Source organism: Nannobrachium achirus, assembly GCF_963921795.1.
Source record: "Nannobrachium achirus genome assembly, chromosome: 7".
In the NCBI taxonomy this organism is placed as follows: Eukaryota; Metazoa; Chordata; class Actinopteri; order Myctophiformes; family Myctophidae; genus Nannobrachium; species Nannobrachium achirus.
The window spans coordinates 34,954,695-34,975,041 of record NC_137816.1 but is presented as its reverse complement, the minus strand read 5'-3'; the positions used below and the strand labels follow the sequence as shown (position 1 = coordinate 34,975,041).

The 20,347-nt window shown below is 42.7% G+C and overlaps 1 protein-coding gene across 1 annotated transcript in view; it reads left to right on the top strand.

The window, feature by feature from the left end:
- dhx38 (DEAH (Asp-Glu-Ala-His) box polypeptide 38) overlaps nt 1-5,567 on the top strand; it is a 33,205-nt gene extending 27,638 nt beyond the window's left edge. The window contains exon 27 of the mRNA XM_080729979.1: nt 3,675-5,567. Within this exon, the coding sequence (XP_080586105.1) occupies nt 3,675-3,756 (82 nt within the window). The 3' untranslated portion in view covers nt 3,757-5,567. The remainder of the gene's footprint in view (nt 1-3,674) is intronic.
- Nucleotides 5,568-20,347: the final 14,780 nt, after the last annotated feature.

The window sequence follows — 20,347 nt, the reverse complement described above, 5'->3', positions numbered from 1 at the left end:
TCTATGCACAAGGATGTAATGATGTTATGATTACAAGAACATTCACTACCTGAACCTGTAGCTTTGGAGTACTCCGTTGGAACGGAAATACACTTTTACGTGGTGTTAGACAGACAGTGATCGCCTTGGCTCCTCTGGAGAGTGGAGCAACAACAACGCAATGTCGGCTATTCCGCGGCGCGGCGATGCGCGGCTATTTAGGAAACAAAGAAAGACACCACTGTCTGATTTGATCATTGCTTAGTCAATTATGAAGGGATTTCTAAAATTAAAATGTCTCCATATTGCTTGGGAAGTCTACTTCTACTTAAATCGCCAAAACCGCAGCCTTTGCGATTAGCTAATCGCGAGATTTCAAATCGCGATTTCGGTTTGAAAACGATTAATCGTGCAGCACTAACACCAGGGGTCTTCAACGTTTTCAGGCCAAGGACCCCTTAGCTGAGAGAGAGATGAAGCAGGGACCCCCAGATTCCATATAGTTTCATCATTTGACAACACAATCATCAGTGTATTTTGGATTCATGTCAATTTGTGTTTTCAGATATTTAACCACTTGAACCGTCAATGCTTAATAAACTTGACCTTTCACTCTGTACTTAGTGTGCTCTTTTTTCCCCTCTACACCAAACCTCTTTGCCGAAAATAGCCGATCTACAAGCTGCGAGGTGTTGTGAGCTTGTAGATCTGCTATTTTTGGCTAAAGTTCTCAGAATATGGACGTTGAGGTTCAAGTGGTTAATATAAAAGAGAAAAAAAGGTTTCTATCACACAAAGATTTGAAGGACCCCCTGTAGTAACTCTGAGGACCCCCTAGAGGTCACGGACCCCCTGTTGAAGACCCATGCTAAACACCAACATAGAGAACATGTATGTGCTCCCAGCCACTGATCTCCTTTTCCAACCCTCCATATCCATGCTTTCACACCACTGGTGTCCTTGTCTACGCCTGGGGACAGGACAACATGGGGATGGGGACAGGAGGGGACAGAAGAGGACACAATGACAGAGAGGGGTTATGGCCTGATGGTTGTAATTGTGGCTTGTGTGTGTGGAGAGAGAGAGATGAGGGGACACTGGGCAGTGTCAGGGTGTCACGCTGCTGTAATTAAAGATGATAGATTGTGCTGTCAGAGGCATCAGGCTGCAGCGTACCTACAGTCTCTACAGAGAGGACCAGCCACTTCTCTTTTTTCTCTCTCCCTCCAGCCAATATATCCCTTCGCTGTCTACCTCAAAACCAAGTGACAGCAGGCCTCTCGTAGGGCTGTAAGCAAATGTTCAGAGGTTCGAACGTTTGTTTGTTACGTTGGCAATCGATGTTCTAAATTAGGGTTCAGGGTTTTTCTTTTTTTTTTAACACAAAAATATATTATCAGAAATTCAGAATGTGATAGATAGGCCTATTCAGAAAATCACAGTATAGTAGGGATAGCCAAGCCAATACGAAATAAGAATAAGAAATAGGTTACCGGTAAACACTAATGATTAATGTTGGCGACCGTTAATAAGTAGTTTTAAAATGCGCCAGAACGGCTTGGAGCGATCAAGGACCGTCCTCCACTCCAATTCCAATCCTGTTGGGGTCGCGTACCGCGTTCGATTTTTATTAAATTCATTAAAAATCAATTGTTCGATGGTCCATTTTAACTCATTCATAGCCAAGCCACAAGTTTCCCGAGTTATTTCAGTACCCCCAGACTGCCACAGCCCGAGTTTCCCGAGTTGGCAGCCATTTAAAAAAATATATATATATCCAAAAATGCCTAAAATGTATTAGGCATGATCGCAATCGCGAAATTGCATGTTTAGCCCCATAACAAACACATCTTTCAAAATGGCAGCCATGTTTGTTTGTTTTGTTTGACTTTGAAGGCTTCTATCTCATGAATGCCTGAACGGATTTCCAAGCGGATTTTTTTGTTTGAAAGCTGTGAAAAAGTACTAGATGCATTGGGCGTGCACGATCCGTGCACTAAAAATGTATCCGTGCACTAGACATTTAGGAACGTGGCAGTGAGGAACTCAGGGGCCATTTTGAAAAGGCAATGAATGAGTTAAATTCTGTGGACTTAATCATAATAATATTATTATTTTTATATTCCATAGCATTTAGCTGTAATTGGCTTGCAAATGTAACGGGAGTGGCCTGTTTTATGACAGATACATCCCAAATGGAAATTGCGTACTTACGGTAACTCATTCACTGCTTTGCCACGAGTTTCCCGTGTTATTTCAGTACTCCCATATTGCCATGGCCCGAGTTTCCTAACCCTTTCCGTTTAAAAAAAAAATATTTTCAAAAATGCCTAAAATGTATTAGGCATGAACGCAATCGTGAAATTGCATGTTTAGCCCCATAACAAACACATCTTTCAAAATGGCAACCATGTTTGTTTACATTTGAAGACTTTGAAGGCTTCTATCTCATGAATGCCTGAACGGATTCCCAAGCGGACTATTTTGTTTGAAGGCTGTGAAAAAGTACTACACATATGGTGCATGATCTAGGCATGGGCGTGCACGATCCGTGCACTAATAATTGATTCGTGCACTAGAAATTTAGGAACTTGGCAGTGAGGAACTTGGGGGCCATTTTGAAAAGGCAATGAATGAGTTAACGCAGCACCATTATTATTATTATTTTTGGACCAATCTCCTTCAAATTAGTTACACACGATCGTGGGAGTCATGTGACAATGAAAATCACATGACCCCCCATGGCTTTTCAGATTCTGTATACCATTTGTATGTAATGGCCATATTTCTCTTACACACAAAATGGCCTAACACAACATCCAATTAACCTCAAATCTGAATCACACCACGTGAGGACAATTCCTCTTCTAACCACAGGGGGCAACACAAATGTAGGAAAGTATAACCAATTAGTCTAAGCAACTTTAACCAGCAGATTACTCTGGTCCCAGCAGCTGCAACCCATGACTTGCATCACGGAAACCACACTTTCTAGTTGAACTAGATAATAATGTACAAATTGGTTCCATTTGTACACTGAGTTATGTTAAGTATGCAACACTTAGGATTTATTTAAAAGTCTAGTTAATGTCGTTCTGAAGGGGGTAACTGTATCTTGGAAAAAACAACAACAATGCTGTGAAACCAAATAAATATTCCCACTGGGCGCGGTAAAGATAAATATAAATATTAAAAAAATATTGTTCTCAATTGAAGTGGATGGCAGCATCCACACCACAACGATAAAGACAACGATAGCCGTAAACGATATCGTTTGGATCACTTTCCACGCTATCACTTTCCACGCTATAACTAACATATGCCAACTAGTCTTAGTGGGAGATTTGTCACTTATCCAGGACATGAATTAAATAATATATTCTTTCTGGCAGTAAAAGCAAGGATGTCATACAGCCTACGGTGGCTTGCAACAATAGTTGCATCTTGAATCAGGTGACCCAGAATACCACACCCAATGTGTCTTGCATATCTTGCAAAATATCTGTCCAATGTGCCTGTATTTTTATAACAGGACCAAACACTGTGAGTGTAGGTCCCTACTGAAATGTTACATTGTATGCACATAGGTGATAACTGCGGGTTCATATTATGCCTTTTGTTAGCAGAGATTTGCAATCTGCGTAGGATTTTATACTGCTACAAAATGTGTATTTAACTTTTCTTCTCTAATTCAGGGCAGTGAAAATCTGCACCCCAGGAAGAAAAGAGGAGGCCCCCATGACTCCCAGGCACACCCCTGCCCGCTTTGGACTCTAGACCTTCTGTCACAGCTGCAGGCCACCAACCACAGGCACTCAACTGCTCATATGGACCAGGCTTACAGCAGAGGCAATCATCCCTGCCAACATGTGATTCATCTAGAGACCACTAGAGGGAGAACTTGTACAAGGCACAGGACTTCCAAGATAATCCTTCAGCTTTATCACAATGCATCCTTACAGTGTCGTAGGCTGACAGCTGTATCCCTGATAGATTGCTGCATGTTTGTGTTTGTTTTTTGATAGTTTATGAAATAAAGAACAATTCTGTAACGTCCTTTACATTCAATAATAATAATGCACTTAATCTCTAAAAAACGGTTGTAGAGGGGCAGGCGTGTATTTTAAGTGGACATTAATGGTAATTCTGCTGGCTTTGTGGTTCTCCTGGTATTAGCCCCTCTCAGGACCCTGTTTACCTTATTTTGTATTGGGGAAGACGGTAACCAAGGGTCCCGTGCTCCTTAGTTCACTCTCCCTGATATGCAACACTACCACTGTCTGGTCTCGGACAAATATAACGTCGCTCAGAAAATGGATACTAAGAACTGCACTAGGCTACCACGGAAACGTGTGCGAATCCATGCTAATCAGGGTTGCCGTTAAGTATGTTTAATCTTCCAAACTGTCTTTGGCTTCCCCATTACGTCACATGTCCCGCCTCCCCGCGGTATGGTTGGCTAGCTGGTAGTATCAGCGTTTCTCTGATAGATCAGGAACGTAGCCAACCACGCCACAGGGAGGCCTAATGGGGAAGCGAAAGACAGTTTGGAAAAAGAAGCGAAATTTTCACAAATAGATTAAAAATACTTAACGGCAACCCCAATTAGCGCGGATTCGCACACGTTTCCACGGTAGTCTAGTGCAGTTCTTGGCATCTTTGAAGAATCTCAACAACATCTGAGCGATGTTATATTTGTCTGAGACGGCGTGCATATCAGGGAGAGTGAACTAAGGAGAAAGGGACCCTGGTTACCGTCTAACCTAATACAAGAAAAGGTAAACAGGGTCCCGAGAGGGGCTATCCTGGTATTAGTTATTTTGTGTGTCTTGTTTCAACTATGTTTCATATTGTGTTTGGCTGATCAACTTCTTATTGAGTTGTGGGTTGACCACTTAAACTCTCCATAGGTCAAAGGTGACCTGAGTTGTTTTTTTACTTTGCCTGCTCTATTTTCCTTCTACACCAAATTCTTTGCAGAAAATAGCGAATCTACAAGCTTGTATAGCTTCACGTGTTATAAGTTTGTAGATAGTCTAGTTTCTGCTAATGTTCCCCCTAGAATAGGATGCTAGTGCTCCAAACTGCCTCGGTACCATCAGCACAGACAGAAATGGTTTATAAACTGTACTTGTGGCATGACTGTCTAAAGACCATAGATTTCTAGTGTGAGACTCCTATATACTGAAATAGACACACAAGCTTTCCCAGACAGTTAACCCTGCATCAACACCTTAATATACCACAGCTTTGCACCATGCATATGATCACTAAAGTCATGACAAGTGTTTCATTTTCATGGTCCTTGTGTCAGAAATGGCAACCAGTCTCGTGAGGTTCTCCCCGAAGGGTTTGTGAATGTGAATGTTTCTCAACATTTACGAATAGTGAATACAGCGTTCAACTCACTCCATCATGAAGCAATGCGGTTGGATATGAAGAGTACTGGCCTGCCTGTGATGTAAAATACCAAGCTAAGACCTGTGAAGAACTGTTCTGTACCTGTCATACATGGCTTTGAATAGTTATTGGACACTCGCTTGCAAGTCTTTCTTTTTTTAAATCGGCTTCTGATGTAAACTGATGAATAAATTTGACTATTTTTTAATCTCTTGTTTTACTATTACCTCCCGAAGTCTGTGTGTTGTGCAGAACATTCACATGGGATAAGTGTCCGCGACCCACAAATGGATCCTGATCGAGTGTTTGGGAAACAGTGGAGTAAAGAATGGGACAACCTTGCCGTTGAACTCGATTAACAAATGAAAGGAAAATACATGCTGGGTGATGTGCCATGACGCTCATGGGTGGCAAAACTCGCACCTGAAGTTCAATGAGATACATGGCAGTCAATGGAGCCGGCTCATGAACAAACACTATTTATGAATGATTGCGACCTTTGTTATATAATTGGTTCAGGAATATAAAAAGAATACATATCACATATATAATCCCTTTCTTTTTGATGCGCAGTACATCATTGTATTGAGGCATCTAAACAGCGGCAGGTATCGTTTCTGTTTTGGAGATATCGCGAGATAATCTGAGATGTGTTTTTTTCAAGCTCACAACACCTCGCATTTAGACGTGCTGTGGGCTTGCAGATTAAAAAAATAAATCCTGCCTTTTTCCCTGATTTATATGAATCAATCACATTCTTAAGTGGTTTGAAATGAGATTCTAATCACATTTTTGAACACTCACACACTGAAGCGTGATTCCCACTTTGGTAGCACTTTATAATGAAGTACCTCAATAAAGGCTAATTAACAGCTAATAAGGCACTTATTAACAATGAATTAACAGCTAATAAGGCACATTAAGTCCTAATAGTGCATTTATAAACCCTTTACTATGCACTTATTATGAGATCAATTAACACTAACAAATCCTTAATAAAATCTTTATTATAACAGTATAACCAATTAATTAAGCCTTTATTAACACTTTATTAGGCAATTTAAAGCCACCTATTCTAAAGTGGGAACACATCGGGTACACCCGCCACTCTGACATGTCGGAAAGGAGACATGTCAGAGTGGCGGGTGTACCCGATGTGTTCCCACTTTAGAATAGGTGGCTTTAAATTGCCTAATAAAGTGTTAATAAAGGCTTAATTAATGACTTGTTGTTGTTTATACTGTTATAATAAAGATTTTATTAAGGATTTGTTAGTGTTAATTGATCTCATAATAAGTGCATAGTAAAGGGTTTCTAAATGCACAATTAGGACTCAACCGACATGTCAGAGTGGCGGGTGTACCCGATGTGTTCCCACTTTAGAATAGGTGGCTTTAAATTGCCTAATAAAGTGTTAATAAAGGCTTAATTAATTGTTTATACTGTTATAATAAAGATTTTATTAAGGATTTGTTAGTGTTAATTGATCTCATAATAAGTGCATAGTAAAGGGTTTATAAATGCACTATTAGGACTTAATGTGCCTTATTAGCTGTTAATTCATTGTTAATAAGTGCCTTATTAGCTGTTAATTAGCCTTTATTGAGGTACTTCATTATAAAGTGCTACCCACACTTTCTCATACAATGTTGTCACACAAAAATAGATCTATAAGCATTAGTATTGTATTGCGTATTGTATTGTATATTGCATATTTCATTCCTTGGCCCCCGTATTTCTGCTTGCAAATCACAACCTCCGCCCCTGATTTCTCACATGCCCATTTTCTAGCGCCACCATCCATTTTTGCAAAACACATTTTTGAACACTGCTCCTACAGATTTTGGCCTAAAATCATGCAAAGCGGTACACAGTATGTCTAGAGTCATGTCATCAACATGGATCTGTCCTATTTCCCATATTCTCTCCTGATTGGCTAGGATTGCCTTCTAAAGTTTGTGTATGCGACCTGCCGGTCGGCTTCTCTCCCGATTAGGGAGTCTTACTGGTGTTAATGGGTAGGCCTACTCACAGGGACATGAAATAAATTGATACAGATATCTTCTCTTCGATGCATAATATTAGTTGCACATTTTAATGAATATTCACATTTAGATATTTGACAGCCCAGAGTGGATGGGGTGATGTCGGACTGTAAAAACAGAGATGGGCGTTCACAATGAGTCGTTATGACATAAATGTTGTAGTTGTTAGAGAACTAGGCCTACGGTCGAAAAAAAGAAAGAACTACACCATGGTGAGTTGCTACTCACATCACCTTGGAGTATGAATGAGCCTACTTTCATTGAAATGAATGGCCGCACAATACACAAATCTAGTAAGTTTGTAGATTGATGTGTCAATCAGTTGGTTACCACTGATTTAGATGATGGTTGAATCAATATTGATTCCATAACATTGATTTAATATAAAATCAACTAAAATGTACATGTAGATTCCAATTTAGATGATGGTTAAATCAACATTGATTTAGAGTCAGTTATGGTTGAAGAAGATGGAATGTTTATTCAACATTTATCACAATTTCTGTTTAATTTCAGTGTTTCAACATGGATTCAATATTTATGCCATTGATAAACTCATATTTTGCTATCTGAGCTATTGGGGCTTAATTGGTTAATGTTTTGAAATAATAATCTAAATCAAAGTAGCTGGTGACCAAAGTTTTTAAATAATTGTAGTGGACAGATTTTTTAAAACATTTTGGACACTGCTCCTACAGATTTTGCCCTAAAATCACGTAAAGCGGTACACAGTATGTCTACAGTCATGTCAGCAACATGGATCTGTCCCATTTAGCGCCACCATCAGGCCGACTTTTACATGCGATCTGCTGCTCAAACCTTTTCATCGGGAGATAAGCGACCTCCCGATGAAAAGGTTTGAGCAGCACTGACATAGAAATTATGTTTTTCAAAAACCTCAGAAGGATTTGAAATATTATATATAATATATAAAGACTTGCACACATTTTCCCGATTTTTCAAAATAGCAGATCTACAAGCTTGCAGCGCTGTGGGCTTGTATATCTGCTATTTTTCCATAGTAAATTACCCAGGGCCCAGAATTTGGTGCGACACCCCTGCATACTATATTTTCTAATCATAACTAGTAAGACGCCCCATTATACCTGTTGTCATAGGACCCGTTTTGACCATCTGTCGCCTGTGTCCATTTATGCCCATATATGGAGATATCTGTATGACTGCGTCCATTTTCTGCCTTATGGAGATCTCTGTATCTGCCTGACGGTCGGCCGAGCGTCTTGCCGAGCGTCTTGTCGCGTATCGGGTCGGTCGAGGCCGGGCACTGCAATACCTGCTGCGGCGGGGAAGGCGCATGCCGAATTTGAAGCCGGTGGGACGAACGGTTCTCGAGATACGCAGATTACAAACATACATACATACACACGCACAGAGATTTTTTGATGTCAGAATGCCCATATATGGATATCTGTCTATCTGTGCCCAATTTATGCCCCTATATGGAGATCTCTGTATCTGTCTGTCTGTGTCCCTTTTATGCACGTATATGGAGATCTTTGTGATTCTGGGTCCATTTTATATGCCCATATATATCTGTCTATCTGTGTCCATTTTCTCTATGGAGATCTGTCTAATGCAAACCCCATTATACCTGTTGTCATAGGACTCGTTTTGACCATATGTTTGCCTGTTTATATTTATGCCCATATATGGAGATATCTGTATCTGTCTGTCTGCGTCCATTTTATGCCCAATATGGAGATCTCTGCAGACACAGTGCCGGTTCCGGAAAAACCCTGATGTCAGATATCAGCTCCGCATACGGAGAATCCGAGAATCCGAACCTTTCGCGCCGGTTCCGGAAAATCGCCTATCGGGTCGAGTCGAGGCCGGGAATTGCACTACCTGCTGCGGCGGGGAACGTGTGTGCCGAATTTGAAGCCGGTGTGACGAACGGTTCTCGAGATACGTGGATTACATACATACATACATACACACTCACAGATTCTTTGTTGACTCATGTGGCGTACGTGATGTCAGAGCCTTTTATTAAGTGATGTCACAATGAGTCAGCGCTCGCGCCGGTTCCTCCGGAACAGCTCCACATACGGAGAAAAACGATGCATCGGGTCGGGAGAAAAACCTCGCATCGGGTCGGGTCGAGGCCGGGCACTGCACTCCGCGTCGCGCCGGGGAACGCGCGTGCCGAAGCTGAAGCCGGTGGGACGAACGGTTCTCGAGATATGCGGATTACATACACGCACGCACACACGCACGCAGAGACTTCTCGCATTTATTGTAAGATGTATCCATACTAGAGGTTCGCGGCCCTTCGGGCCGCTCACTTCTAGAGTCCACGCCCGCTTCTTTACTAAAAAACTTTTTTTTTTTCAAAAACAAAAAGTTTAAAAAAAATAATAATAATAAAAAAAAAAAAGTAAAAAAAAAAAGTAAAAAAAAATTAAAATAAATAAAAAAATTAAAAAAAAATTGGGGGGGGGAACTATTGTGGCGGAACTATTGTGGCGGAACTATTGTGGCGGAACTATTGTGGCGCAGCGCACGTTTCCGGTCGGACATATTTGACCGCCGGACGCACTTCCGGTTGAGGTGAAAGAGAAAAGTGGAAAGTTGTGAGCTAACTATTAGCTATTTGTGTGTGTGTGTGTGTGTGTGTGTGTGTGTGTGTGTGTGTGTGTGTTCTGGCTATGCCCCCCTCGGTTGAAATTGGATCCGCCGGTCCCATAGCTGGGAATACGAGCCAATGGACGGCGGTCACCATGGCAACGGGGGGCCAATGATAGAGTTATGGGCGGTATTCCTTACGTTTTACCAACACCGTACGCTCTACCTATGAGTTGAAGTCGATGTAAAGGGGGCGTGAATGGGCTTGGAAGTGGGATGCGGCTCTTAGAGGAATGTATATATAAGATACATTTATGCCCATACAGATCCCTATCTGAACCAGCCACCCATGCCTTTGCCATCTTTCCAGTGATATATATCGATGACATCAGGGATCTTCATATATGGGTATAAAAATGTACTTTTACATAGGTGATGTCACCTGTGATATCACCTGTGATGTCACAGTGACAAGCGAACCAACCCATAGACTGTAAAAATATGTACTGACTGACTGACTGACTGACTGACTGACTGACTGACACGCAAAGTGTCAGTCAGTGTCATAAATGACCCAGCAAAGAACACCCATTCTTCTGTAAATGCTGCTGTCAGCTATAGAACACATTTGTTGGTCTTAAGATCTGTTTACTCCCATTTGTATGATTGGCCAGTTGGTAAGAAGTCAAAGTTATGGCTACAGCAGTTCCAAATAGGCATGGCCAGAAAAACAGAAATGTGTAGCTTGCTTTGGTAGGATTCATAATGTGCGGTCATAATCAAATGTACACAATGTGGTTTGATAGTCAGTGCTTAGCTGAAGCTCATGGAAATAATGAGATAAACAAAAGTGCAAGCAAGTGCACCCACACACAAATGCACACACACACACACGCACGCACGCACGCACGCACGCACGCACGCACATACGCACGCACACACACACACACACACACACACACACACACACACACACACACACGCACACGCACACGCACACGCACACGCACACACACACACACACACACACACACACACACACAATGCTTAAATTGTAGATGCACTGTTCCATGAAGGAAACTGCAGGTGTTGATGTTCTTTACTTTACAGATATAAGAGAAAAGCTGTGTGGGTGGATCTGGAGCATGGATTCATTGAAGCTGTATGTAAATCTTCAGGTCACAGACTGACTGTGGTTAAAGAAAAGAAAAGCCTGGATGGTAGTCTGCTAGTGGCTTCATCACGCTTATGCTGACATTTCTTGGTGTCTCTGGTTTTAGTTGAAGCCTCGCTTTCTAGCTGGAAAACATTTGGAAGGCGAGACAAAAGGAAAGCCAGTTTGACTATGATTCGTTCAAGAGGGTTCAAAGCAACTGTCTGACTAGGACACGGAGGAAGAATCCATCTACAGTATTCCTTTCTTGTTGGTCAGTGTTATGCTCAGGCTCAGTGTAAGACACATGCTAATGGGGATTGTGAGTGGTCCCTTGAACCGAATTCACCAAGCTAGCTTGATTGAGGATGGCAGTTGGAAGAGCAGGGACAGACCTAATGGACTCCACCAACTATAATGAGACAAATCTCGGCTATGAGCTGACATTTTGAAAGAGTCCTTGTGAATGACAGCGTCAGCAGTCACCTTTACCAGAGCTTTCCAGGGGAAGGTCCCTGTAATGATGGAGGGAATTAAAATGGCCTCCGAGGCGACAGAGATGGGAGACATAGGATTAGGATGCAAAGCCACGCCTCTCAGATGAGCCCCCCCCCCCCCCCCCACAGATAAAAGACAAAGGATAAAGCGCAGCACTATGTCTGTCTGTCATTGATAGGATTATATTTTAAATTGTTGACCACTGTTAAATTTTGTTGAGAGGTACAGTACTGTATACTGTCCCTTCCATTAATTGCCCACCCCATCCTGCCCCCCACCCCCCCACATACACACACTCTGTGAGTGTCTGGTGGTGGACGGGGACAAGCTCCACTGTCATTACAAATTTAATAAGAGCACAAGTGAGATTGATGAGAAAAAACAGTGGCATCAACTGCTCTTTTAATTAACTCCTGTCCCATAATGGTTGCTGGGACGGAGGCACAGAGCGAAGAACGAGGCATTTTCTTCCTCGTTCCCTCCCTTTTCTGTTTTGTTGCCTCGCTCACCCCAGATAATGAACAGCCTTCTGGGACCCAATTACATCCAAGGCTGCATTAGGAGCGCAGCAGGCCCAGTGGAAACTTCAGTTGAGGTTCTCCTCATCACCCACAATCCCCTTCCTCCCTCCCATCCTGCTGGGGATGGCCTTCAGTTGATTTAATTTTGAATGTGATGTTACCCCCCCCCCATACACACACTTAAAAAGAGAGAGAAAAAAAAAGAATCCTCCCTCCACTATGCACGTACACAGCCCTCAACCCAATTTGTGTCTACAAAGCAAAGATGACAAGTGCTTGAAAGTTAACTGTCCTTCACTTTCCTCTGATAGCATAACTGCGGTGCACTTGAGACGCCACACAAAAGCATTCGGGGGACCACTCTGGAGAGAAGTCCCTGCATCCTACTGGATTCAGTGCCTGGGTGCTTGGTGTGGCAGCAGGTCACTTGCTTGTCCTTGCAACATGTATTTTGTTAGGCCTTGTGGAGGGAGACTGCTTAAAACCAGTGAACTGTAGCCTTTGCTTTTTAAAATGGAATAAACACTATGACAGGAAGCAAGTAGAAACCTATTCAGGTCAGTGCGTCACAGTGTACTTCAGAGCGACGCCACTGTGGGTTCACGCTGACATACGTACAGCACATGGTTATGGTGAGTCAGTGTAGAAGTTGTACTTAGCCATAAATCATAACTCTTGTACAGTGCTTTTATTTTGGTATGTAATGTTAACGTCCCAAAATAAAAGCAGAGAGTTGTGATTTATGGCTAAAGTTGTACTCTTTGGTGAGTCAAGAACCCCACCACCCTCAACATTACATGGGAGCATTTTTTTGTTGCTGAAACATTTTACATAACTGGGCAATATTAAAAAAAAAATACAATACAAATAAAGCTTTATTTAAGCCCCAGGATTGCACTGAGGGAGAGACCGTCATGTTTGAAAATAAATTCATAAAGGAGCATGGAGAGAGAGACGTTAAATCACTGAATCTCTGACAAGCCTGACAGTACTCCAGGCTTTGTGAAAATATGGCCTCAATATCACCTGCCATTACAAACACATGCATGAATGCCCAAACATTTGACAAAATACCAGACACATCGCACATTCAGAACAATAGAGTAACTCAGTCACATAATGTTGCATCATCTTTTCAGACCCACAAACAGTGTTTCATTCTGAATATGCATGCAGAATCCTGTAACACATGGGTAGGATGTTTTTTGTATTTGATGGCAGAATGTCTGTTAGATAAGAATTAACCTTAATGCAGTGCTTGGGGATATCCAAGGCATTAATAACAATTATTGGTGTTCTTTAGTTTCCTCAGACACTTTAAGTGTTGGGTATTGACTGCTATGCTGGGAAGAATGTTACCTATTGATTTAGCCAGGGAAGAAAGCGATGGTGTCCTCTTCCTGTAAGGCTGGAATTAATCCTTAACGCTGCCGGTGAGAATACAGCTCGCCCTCCAGTTTACAGACTGCAGAAGCAACCTCCACCCTCCTGTGGACCCTCGAGCAACTCCCACTGCCCAGTGCCCACTGTTTGGAAGTGTAACAAACCACGGGATAGGCAAGAGCGGATTACTGGAGTAGAGTATAAGACAACAGCTGTGATTACTGTAGAAGCACGAGAGAGTCAATTACTGTGGTTTCACTTTGAGAGGGAGTGATGCTTTGGATGTCTTTTGGCAATCAATAATTTCAAGTAGGTTGTTGAGCAGCATTCCAATTCACGGTTTCACTGTTCATTTATTGACCCGTTCAATTTTGTATTCCTTCGAATGCATCTTCGTGGCACAAAGGAATGAGATACAATTCACTACTAGTGTATAAATCATACTAGATTTGCATTTTTTATTTTATTTTTAAAAAATTGCACCAGCAAACAGTGTTCCATTGTCTCATTCCTAACCAATGGGTTTTTGTGCTGTAATACTGCCATGCTTGGTCTATGTCCCTATGGACTGACTGCTTACTAACAGCTCATCCACTATTGCTTAGGGGTCTTATTTTGTTCTCGAGAAAATACTTTATACTGTCAAAACTCAGACATCCCATGTGATTGAAGGCCGGTGGGCATGGAACTCTCTGAGCTGCCCTCACAGCTGCAACAATGCCTGCGATCACACAGCCAACTCCTGGTGGGTGGAGTGGAAGAACAAAGGCACACTTGTTAGGTTCTAGATGCCTTTATTGTTCTTTTATCTGAGCTGTGATTTCTTGTCTGTCTATCCTAAGTTCGTTAAGATTTACAGCTTACATGGACTTGTACTGTATGTTCCTTGCTCCAAGACTACATTATTTATGTATGTGACTCACTGGTAAAAGTAAACTGATTTAAACATGTCTTGTCTTTGTCTTTTTTTTTTAGAAATAAACCCAAATCAAAAAATAACATTTAATCCTTACTCGTCTTATCCATTCCTATTAATTAGACATTCTATTAACTAAAATCCCTGAAACAATTCAATAGATTTCAAAAGTAACATTATCTCTACTGCAAATTGATTCCATTATGTAAAATCATGTAAAATCATAAACTGAAGTGAATTAAATCAGAATAATACAGTAAAACAATGATTGGACAGCATACAATCACATTAAAGTCAAGCAAAGTCAATGGCACGGTTATAGTCCAAAATCTGATCAGTAAAAAAATATCTCTATAAATATGGTGTGCATATACAAATTATTTACGTAGGCTACAGTATCATTCTACATGGTTTGTTCCCAACGTCAGGATTTCTTGTCTAAGATGATCTTCAAGCTTACAATGCATTGCGTCCTGACGCGTTAAAGATCAGAAGAGATCAGAGACCTGACACACTACATGGGTGTGATACAGTAGTTCCCAGCTCAGAGACTGGTGCATGAGGACAAAGTTCTTCTCCCTATAGGGCCTGCAGAGATGGTCATCTTGGCTGTGAATGTGACTACTTGGCAGATGTGAAGAAACACTGGTGAGGGAGGCTGGCAGCCAAGACCATTCTTCTCCGCGGGCTCTCCCCATGTCCATCCAGAAGAGATGGCCTTGCAGTCAGAGGAGATCTAAAACACAACAACGTCTCATTCAGACAGGCAATGGTGACCAGATGAAACTCACTGCACATTAACAATACTGGCCATTAAAACATGTTTTGTTTATTTGTCACAGAGGAAACAATTGATCTCATCATATTTGCCACATCAATGAACTCAAGCTCTGCTACTCACATGCCCTCTTCCTTATTCCTGACTATTAATTGACCTATACTGTAGCAGTGTGGACTACTAAACAGGTCTCCTGCTGCTAGCCTTTCTCTGCTATGTCCTCAACGTTGTCCCTGTTCATTTGTCTCCCTACACTGCACTGTATGGGCCTTGGTCACTGAAGCTGGAAGGAAAAGAGATTGACTAGCTGGAAAGATGGAGAGGAAGCCTGGCTTAACAATGCAGTGCAATCACTTGTTATGCTCATTTCCACAGCAAAACTGCAGCCTCCCCTCATTACCTGATTGGACAAGAAGGCTTGATGGCGCTTTGCGTAAATAAGGTCTCCAACCAGACACAAATTCTAACCAAATGCAAATTTGCTCTGCTTATTCTGGCCAACGCACCACAATGTCCCAATCCCTCTAAAGCTCCTTGTTGACCGTGTCTGCCAGCATTGTGTACACAATTGTCTCCTCAGCTATTCCAACTGCATCGTTAATGTCTGCCCTTTTGTGGCTGCTTAATTCCTCCGGGATAAACAGACTCGCAAATGCAAAATTATTTTCCAACACGGATAATTAGCCGAAGAAACAATCCCAACTATGAATAATAATCTGCCTCGCCATAACATTACAACTTTTAAGCATGGGAATAGGAGGTATTTAATCGCCAAGGGAAATGCGCTTATCAAATAAAGCTCAGAAAATGTGCAGTGAATGAAATAAGTCAATCATTTTAATGTGAGACAGGAGCCCTGAGGAGAATAAATAAGCAATCGCCACATCATGCAGGGAGAACAAATGAGCATGGTATACAATTAGGCAGGGTCACATTCTGCCAGAGCTATGAGTGTGGGGCGCGCTAATGAGCTGTGTGGGAGTGTGTGCGTGTGTTTTTGTGTCTTATTTGTGTGTAGAGGGGAAGAAGGAGAAAGAAGCGGGAGAAAGAGTGAGGAAGAGAGTAAAAAGAAAAAAAGCTGATCCCCGGCCCTCAGAATTGTGATGTACAGACCGAGACAGAAAGACAGACACACAAGCAGCAAGTCAGGCGAGAGACAAGAGAAGCCACAGGGCTGACACCAGATATGTCCTGCTCCACAGTGCCACCAAGGGGAGAGACAGAAAACTCAGCATGGTCTCATGCTTTGGGTGTCATATGTAGCTGCTCGGGCAGGAACACCTTTTTCCACATACTGACACAACGGTACCCTTTCATGAATGTGTGTTGACAATGACAGAATGCAGACATTGTTGACTCCATGTGGAAACTAACAGTGCGCAAAACATTGTAAAAAATGTGTAAAATGAGATTAAACAACATATAAGTGATTCCCACCATATTGGTATACAACTTGAATGCCAAGGAGTTGACTGCACAGCCATCGCACTGCTTGGCGCGACGTTTGAGTTGCTTGGCTTAACGCCTCACTCATGTGCAGCTTGTACGTTGCTCAACGACACTTCTGTCGGTGCACCTGCCTTAAGTTGTTTTCAATGTCACAGTTTTTGTCTGGACCACAACAGCGGGGTCAGCCTCAATTTAACTGATAGAACTTCATCAGTCATAATTATGATTTTATAAGTTTGGATGAACTCACACAGCCCCAGTCCGCCATTGCGACCTCTGCTGTGATCTGAAGTCAATCAAGCAGAGAGGATGTCGGGGCTACTTGCATGACCAGCCTGTTTTTTTGATTGATTGATTATTTTATTAGACAAAAATGGAGAACAGTACAAGTAAAGTCAATACAATTTGAAATGTAGTACAGTACAAGTACAAGTACAGTTAAACACCCTGCCTAAAAGGAACATCTCAAATAAGACCTTTTACAGTCTTTTTTTACATTGGAAGTCCTCTGTATTTAATTCATGGACATGGATCATCTGTTAAGCTGTAACGATCAAATCTCTACAGGGACAACACAATCACTGTATGAAGTTGTACCATCAAAGTGACACCGGCAGAGTGTTGCTGCTTCCTGTATCTGTTGTTTAAGATTAAAAGCCCTCCAGCATCTCATACACAGTCCAGCAATATGCTACAGTAGGTTTGCATTCATTCAGTGTGCTGTGAATATTATGGCATGCAAAAGGTATTGAGTTGACATGGTCTGCAGGTCCATATTGCTTCGGCATCAACATGGTATGCGAAAGGCAGCGTCTGGCATTATTAAAAAGTAGTGGCATCAGGGGCTTCTTTCCAAACGCGTAGAAGGAAAACGTTAACCCTTTCTGGACATCACACACAAAAAAAGAAAGGAGCGAGACAAAAAGTGACATGGGGGCTCGTGGAGAAGGGGCATGGCCATCAGTCTGACTTGGCATAAGGGCCAAGTGAAGGTGACGTGCAGTCAAACAGAGCAGCGTGGATGTAAAGCACATCCAGACAGACAAAGAGAGACAGACAAGTGCCTGCGTCACAGGCTTTCAAAGACGTCTCCTTCTTATTAACTATTCAATCACATAAAGGGGAGGTGAAGGCGTGAAAGGTTGTGGACCAAAGCACTTTTGCTCCAGTGCATTAAGAGCCCGGTCTGGCAAAAGAGAAATAGATTGCCTCCCAGCCAGGAAGATGACTGTGCACAGGGGGCTGGCTTTCTCCCCTTAATAACAGCAATCTGCTGCAAAAATCTAATCCCGAGTACCATTTACGCTGAATCTAGATAACTTCTGCTCGGAAAAGCGTACAATATGAATATTTCATTCTCCCCCGATATACAAATAAACAGAGCGAGTCTGCCATCAATCAGAGGACTTTCTCACAGGAAGTGAACTGGAAGAGGAAATGGCTAATGAACATTGTGCTGCTGGAAAGGCACATCTTGAATCATCCTTGCTCTACTGTACACCACAACATACAATATATGTACACAGCATATATATAATAAATACAAATATATCATATTAAATCCATTTGTGGTGGGGTACAGTACATGACCCGTGAAATTATGAAAAAAACAACAACTGGTAAGTAAGTGAAAACACTCAACGCAGATATCCTCTATGACATATTCATGACTGCAAATCAAGCATGGACTCTGTGTCCCTCAGTCTTCGTATAACAGCTCCATCTCTGCCATTAACGTCAGACCCTCTGCCTCACCTCCCCTCTCCACTCGTTGCTCGCTGGCCTAATACCCCCCCTCGTCAGCGGTGGATAAGAGGGATCAGTGCATCCATATGCATGCACAGTTTTGCACACACGCACGTATCTATAGAGCGAGAGGGGATGTCAGGTCTCAGGCTGGCTGGCGTTTTGAAAGCTCTGGTAATGACACTTAATGAAAGCCGTGCAGCCAGGGTAAAGAAAGAGACGGGTAGACTGTGTGTGTGTGTGTGTGTGTGTGTGTGTGTGTGTGTGTGTGTGTGTGTGTGTGTGTGTGTGTGTGTGTGTGTGTGTGTGTGTGTGTGTGTGTGTGTGTGTGTGTGTGCGCGCGCTCCCCAGACACCTGTATACATCCCCTACACACACGCCCTTCCACCCCCACATCCAACCCAGGCCTTCAGACAACATAAATAAACAAACGTTCTGCGTGAGAGAATGGACGCGCGCTGTTCCCTCAGCTCCTCTTGTTTATCTATTTATTTATTTGAAGTTCCTCCCTGGATATGTAGCTGCTTTCAGCCCTCCGCCTGGCTCCTAGCAGCTCCCTGCAGGCTTTATGGACGTCCTGGAACATTAGCTGAACTTCACTCCAGTCACCCAGTGGGCTCTAATGGGCTGAGTTTGCATCTGCCCTCCACTGGTCTCTCAGGGCGCGTGCGCGAGCACACACGCACACATATGCACGCACGCACGCACACAGTTGTCTGTCCAGACTACTGTACACTTTCCAAAGCAATTATCCAGCAAATGCCTCAGTGCTCCTCTTACTACGAAGTTCAATGTTTACAGCAACTTCTGTAATGTCAACAAACTCGGATCAACCCCGGATAACCCCGCGGATAATTCCTGCTCATTTGGCTAACCCGCAAAGAGACACGTTTGTGGGTGACAAATGTCATTAATTGAAAGTCTGCGCTGAAGGGAGGGAGGGGAGGCTGTAGTAAAGGAAGAGGAGGATGGAGGCGATGGGGCTCAAAGCAAACAGATGGAAGTGATGGGGTGGATGGGGGGAAAGGCTCAGCACAAGCTCCTAATCAGCACAGTCAACACACCGCTGATTGGGTTCACATCCCTTTCACACGTTCTCCCTCTTTCCTTACACCACCAAAATGTTTCCCTTCAAATCAGTCCCGATTTCCTCCCTTTCAATCCGAGAGGATAACTGATTGCAATGCATTACAGGCAAATGCCAGCGAGCTCAACCTTAAGGCAGGGCGATATCAGCAAAGCAAAATGAGATGGCTCCAGCTGTCAAACAAGGAGTTGGAACACCATTTCACCAATAAATAACCCTTTCTCCACTCGCCAGCAACACATCTAAAATTCATAGTCAATTTTTTTTTTTAAGAAGAAAAAGCACAACAGATACGATCTCAGATATCATGGTGAGTGGTCTATCTTGAGAAGGAGAGTCCTGTCTAGACTTGGTAAACAGACGTGACCAACCTGCCTGTCTGACCACAAAGTAAAGTATCCTTTATTTGGATGTTGGCTTGAGGAGTTTGCCCACTTAGGGTAGAGTCCCTGGTCCATGTCCTCTGTGGTCACGTAAAGCTATTCTTCCATCAGTGCCATCAGCCGAAAATGCACAAATGTAACTTTCGTGTTAACAAGCCATCAGAAGGGGTGGGTCAGGTTGGTGGCAGATTTGTGTGTGTGTGTGTGTGTGTGTGTGTGTGTGTGTGTGTGTGTGTGTGCGTGCGTGCGTGCGTGCGTGCGTGCGTGCGTACTCACAGGGGCCAGTGTTTCACAGCCACACAACTCAAGGCATTAGCCACAAAAACACACAGAGGCCTATGCTAATCCCTGAACAACACAAAATCAACATGGCAGCCAATAAAAATGTACTCAGTTATACAGCGGCTGCACTTTCCACTGATA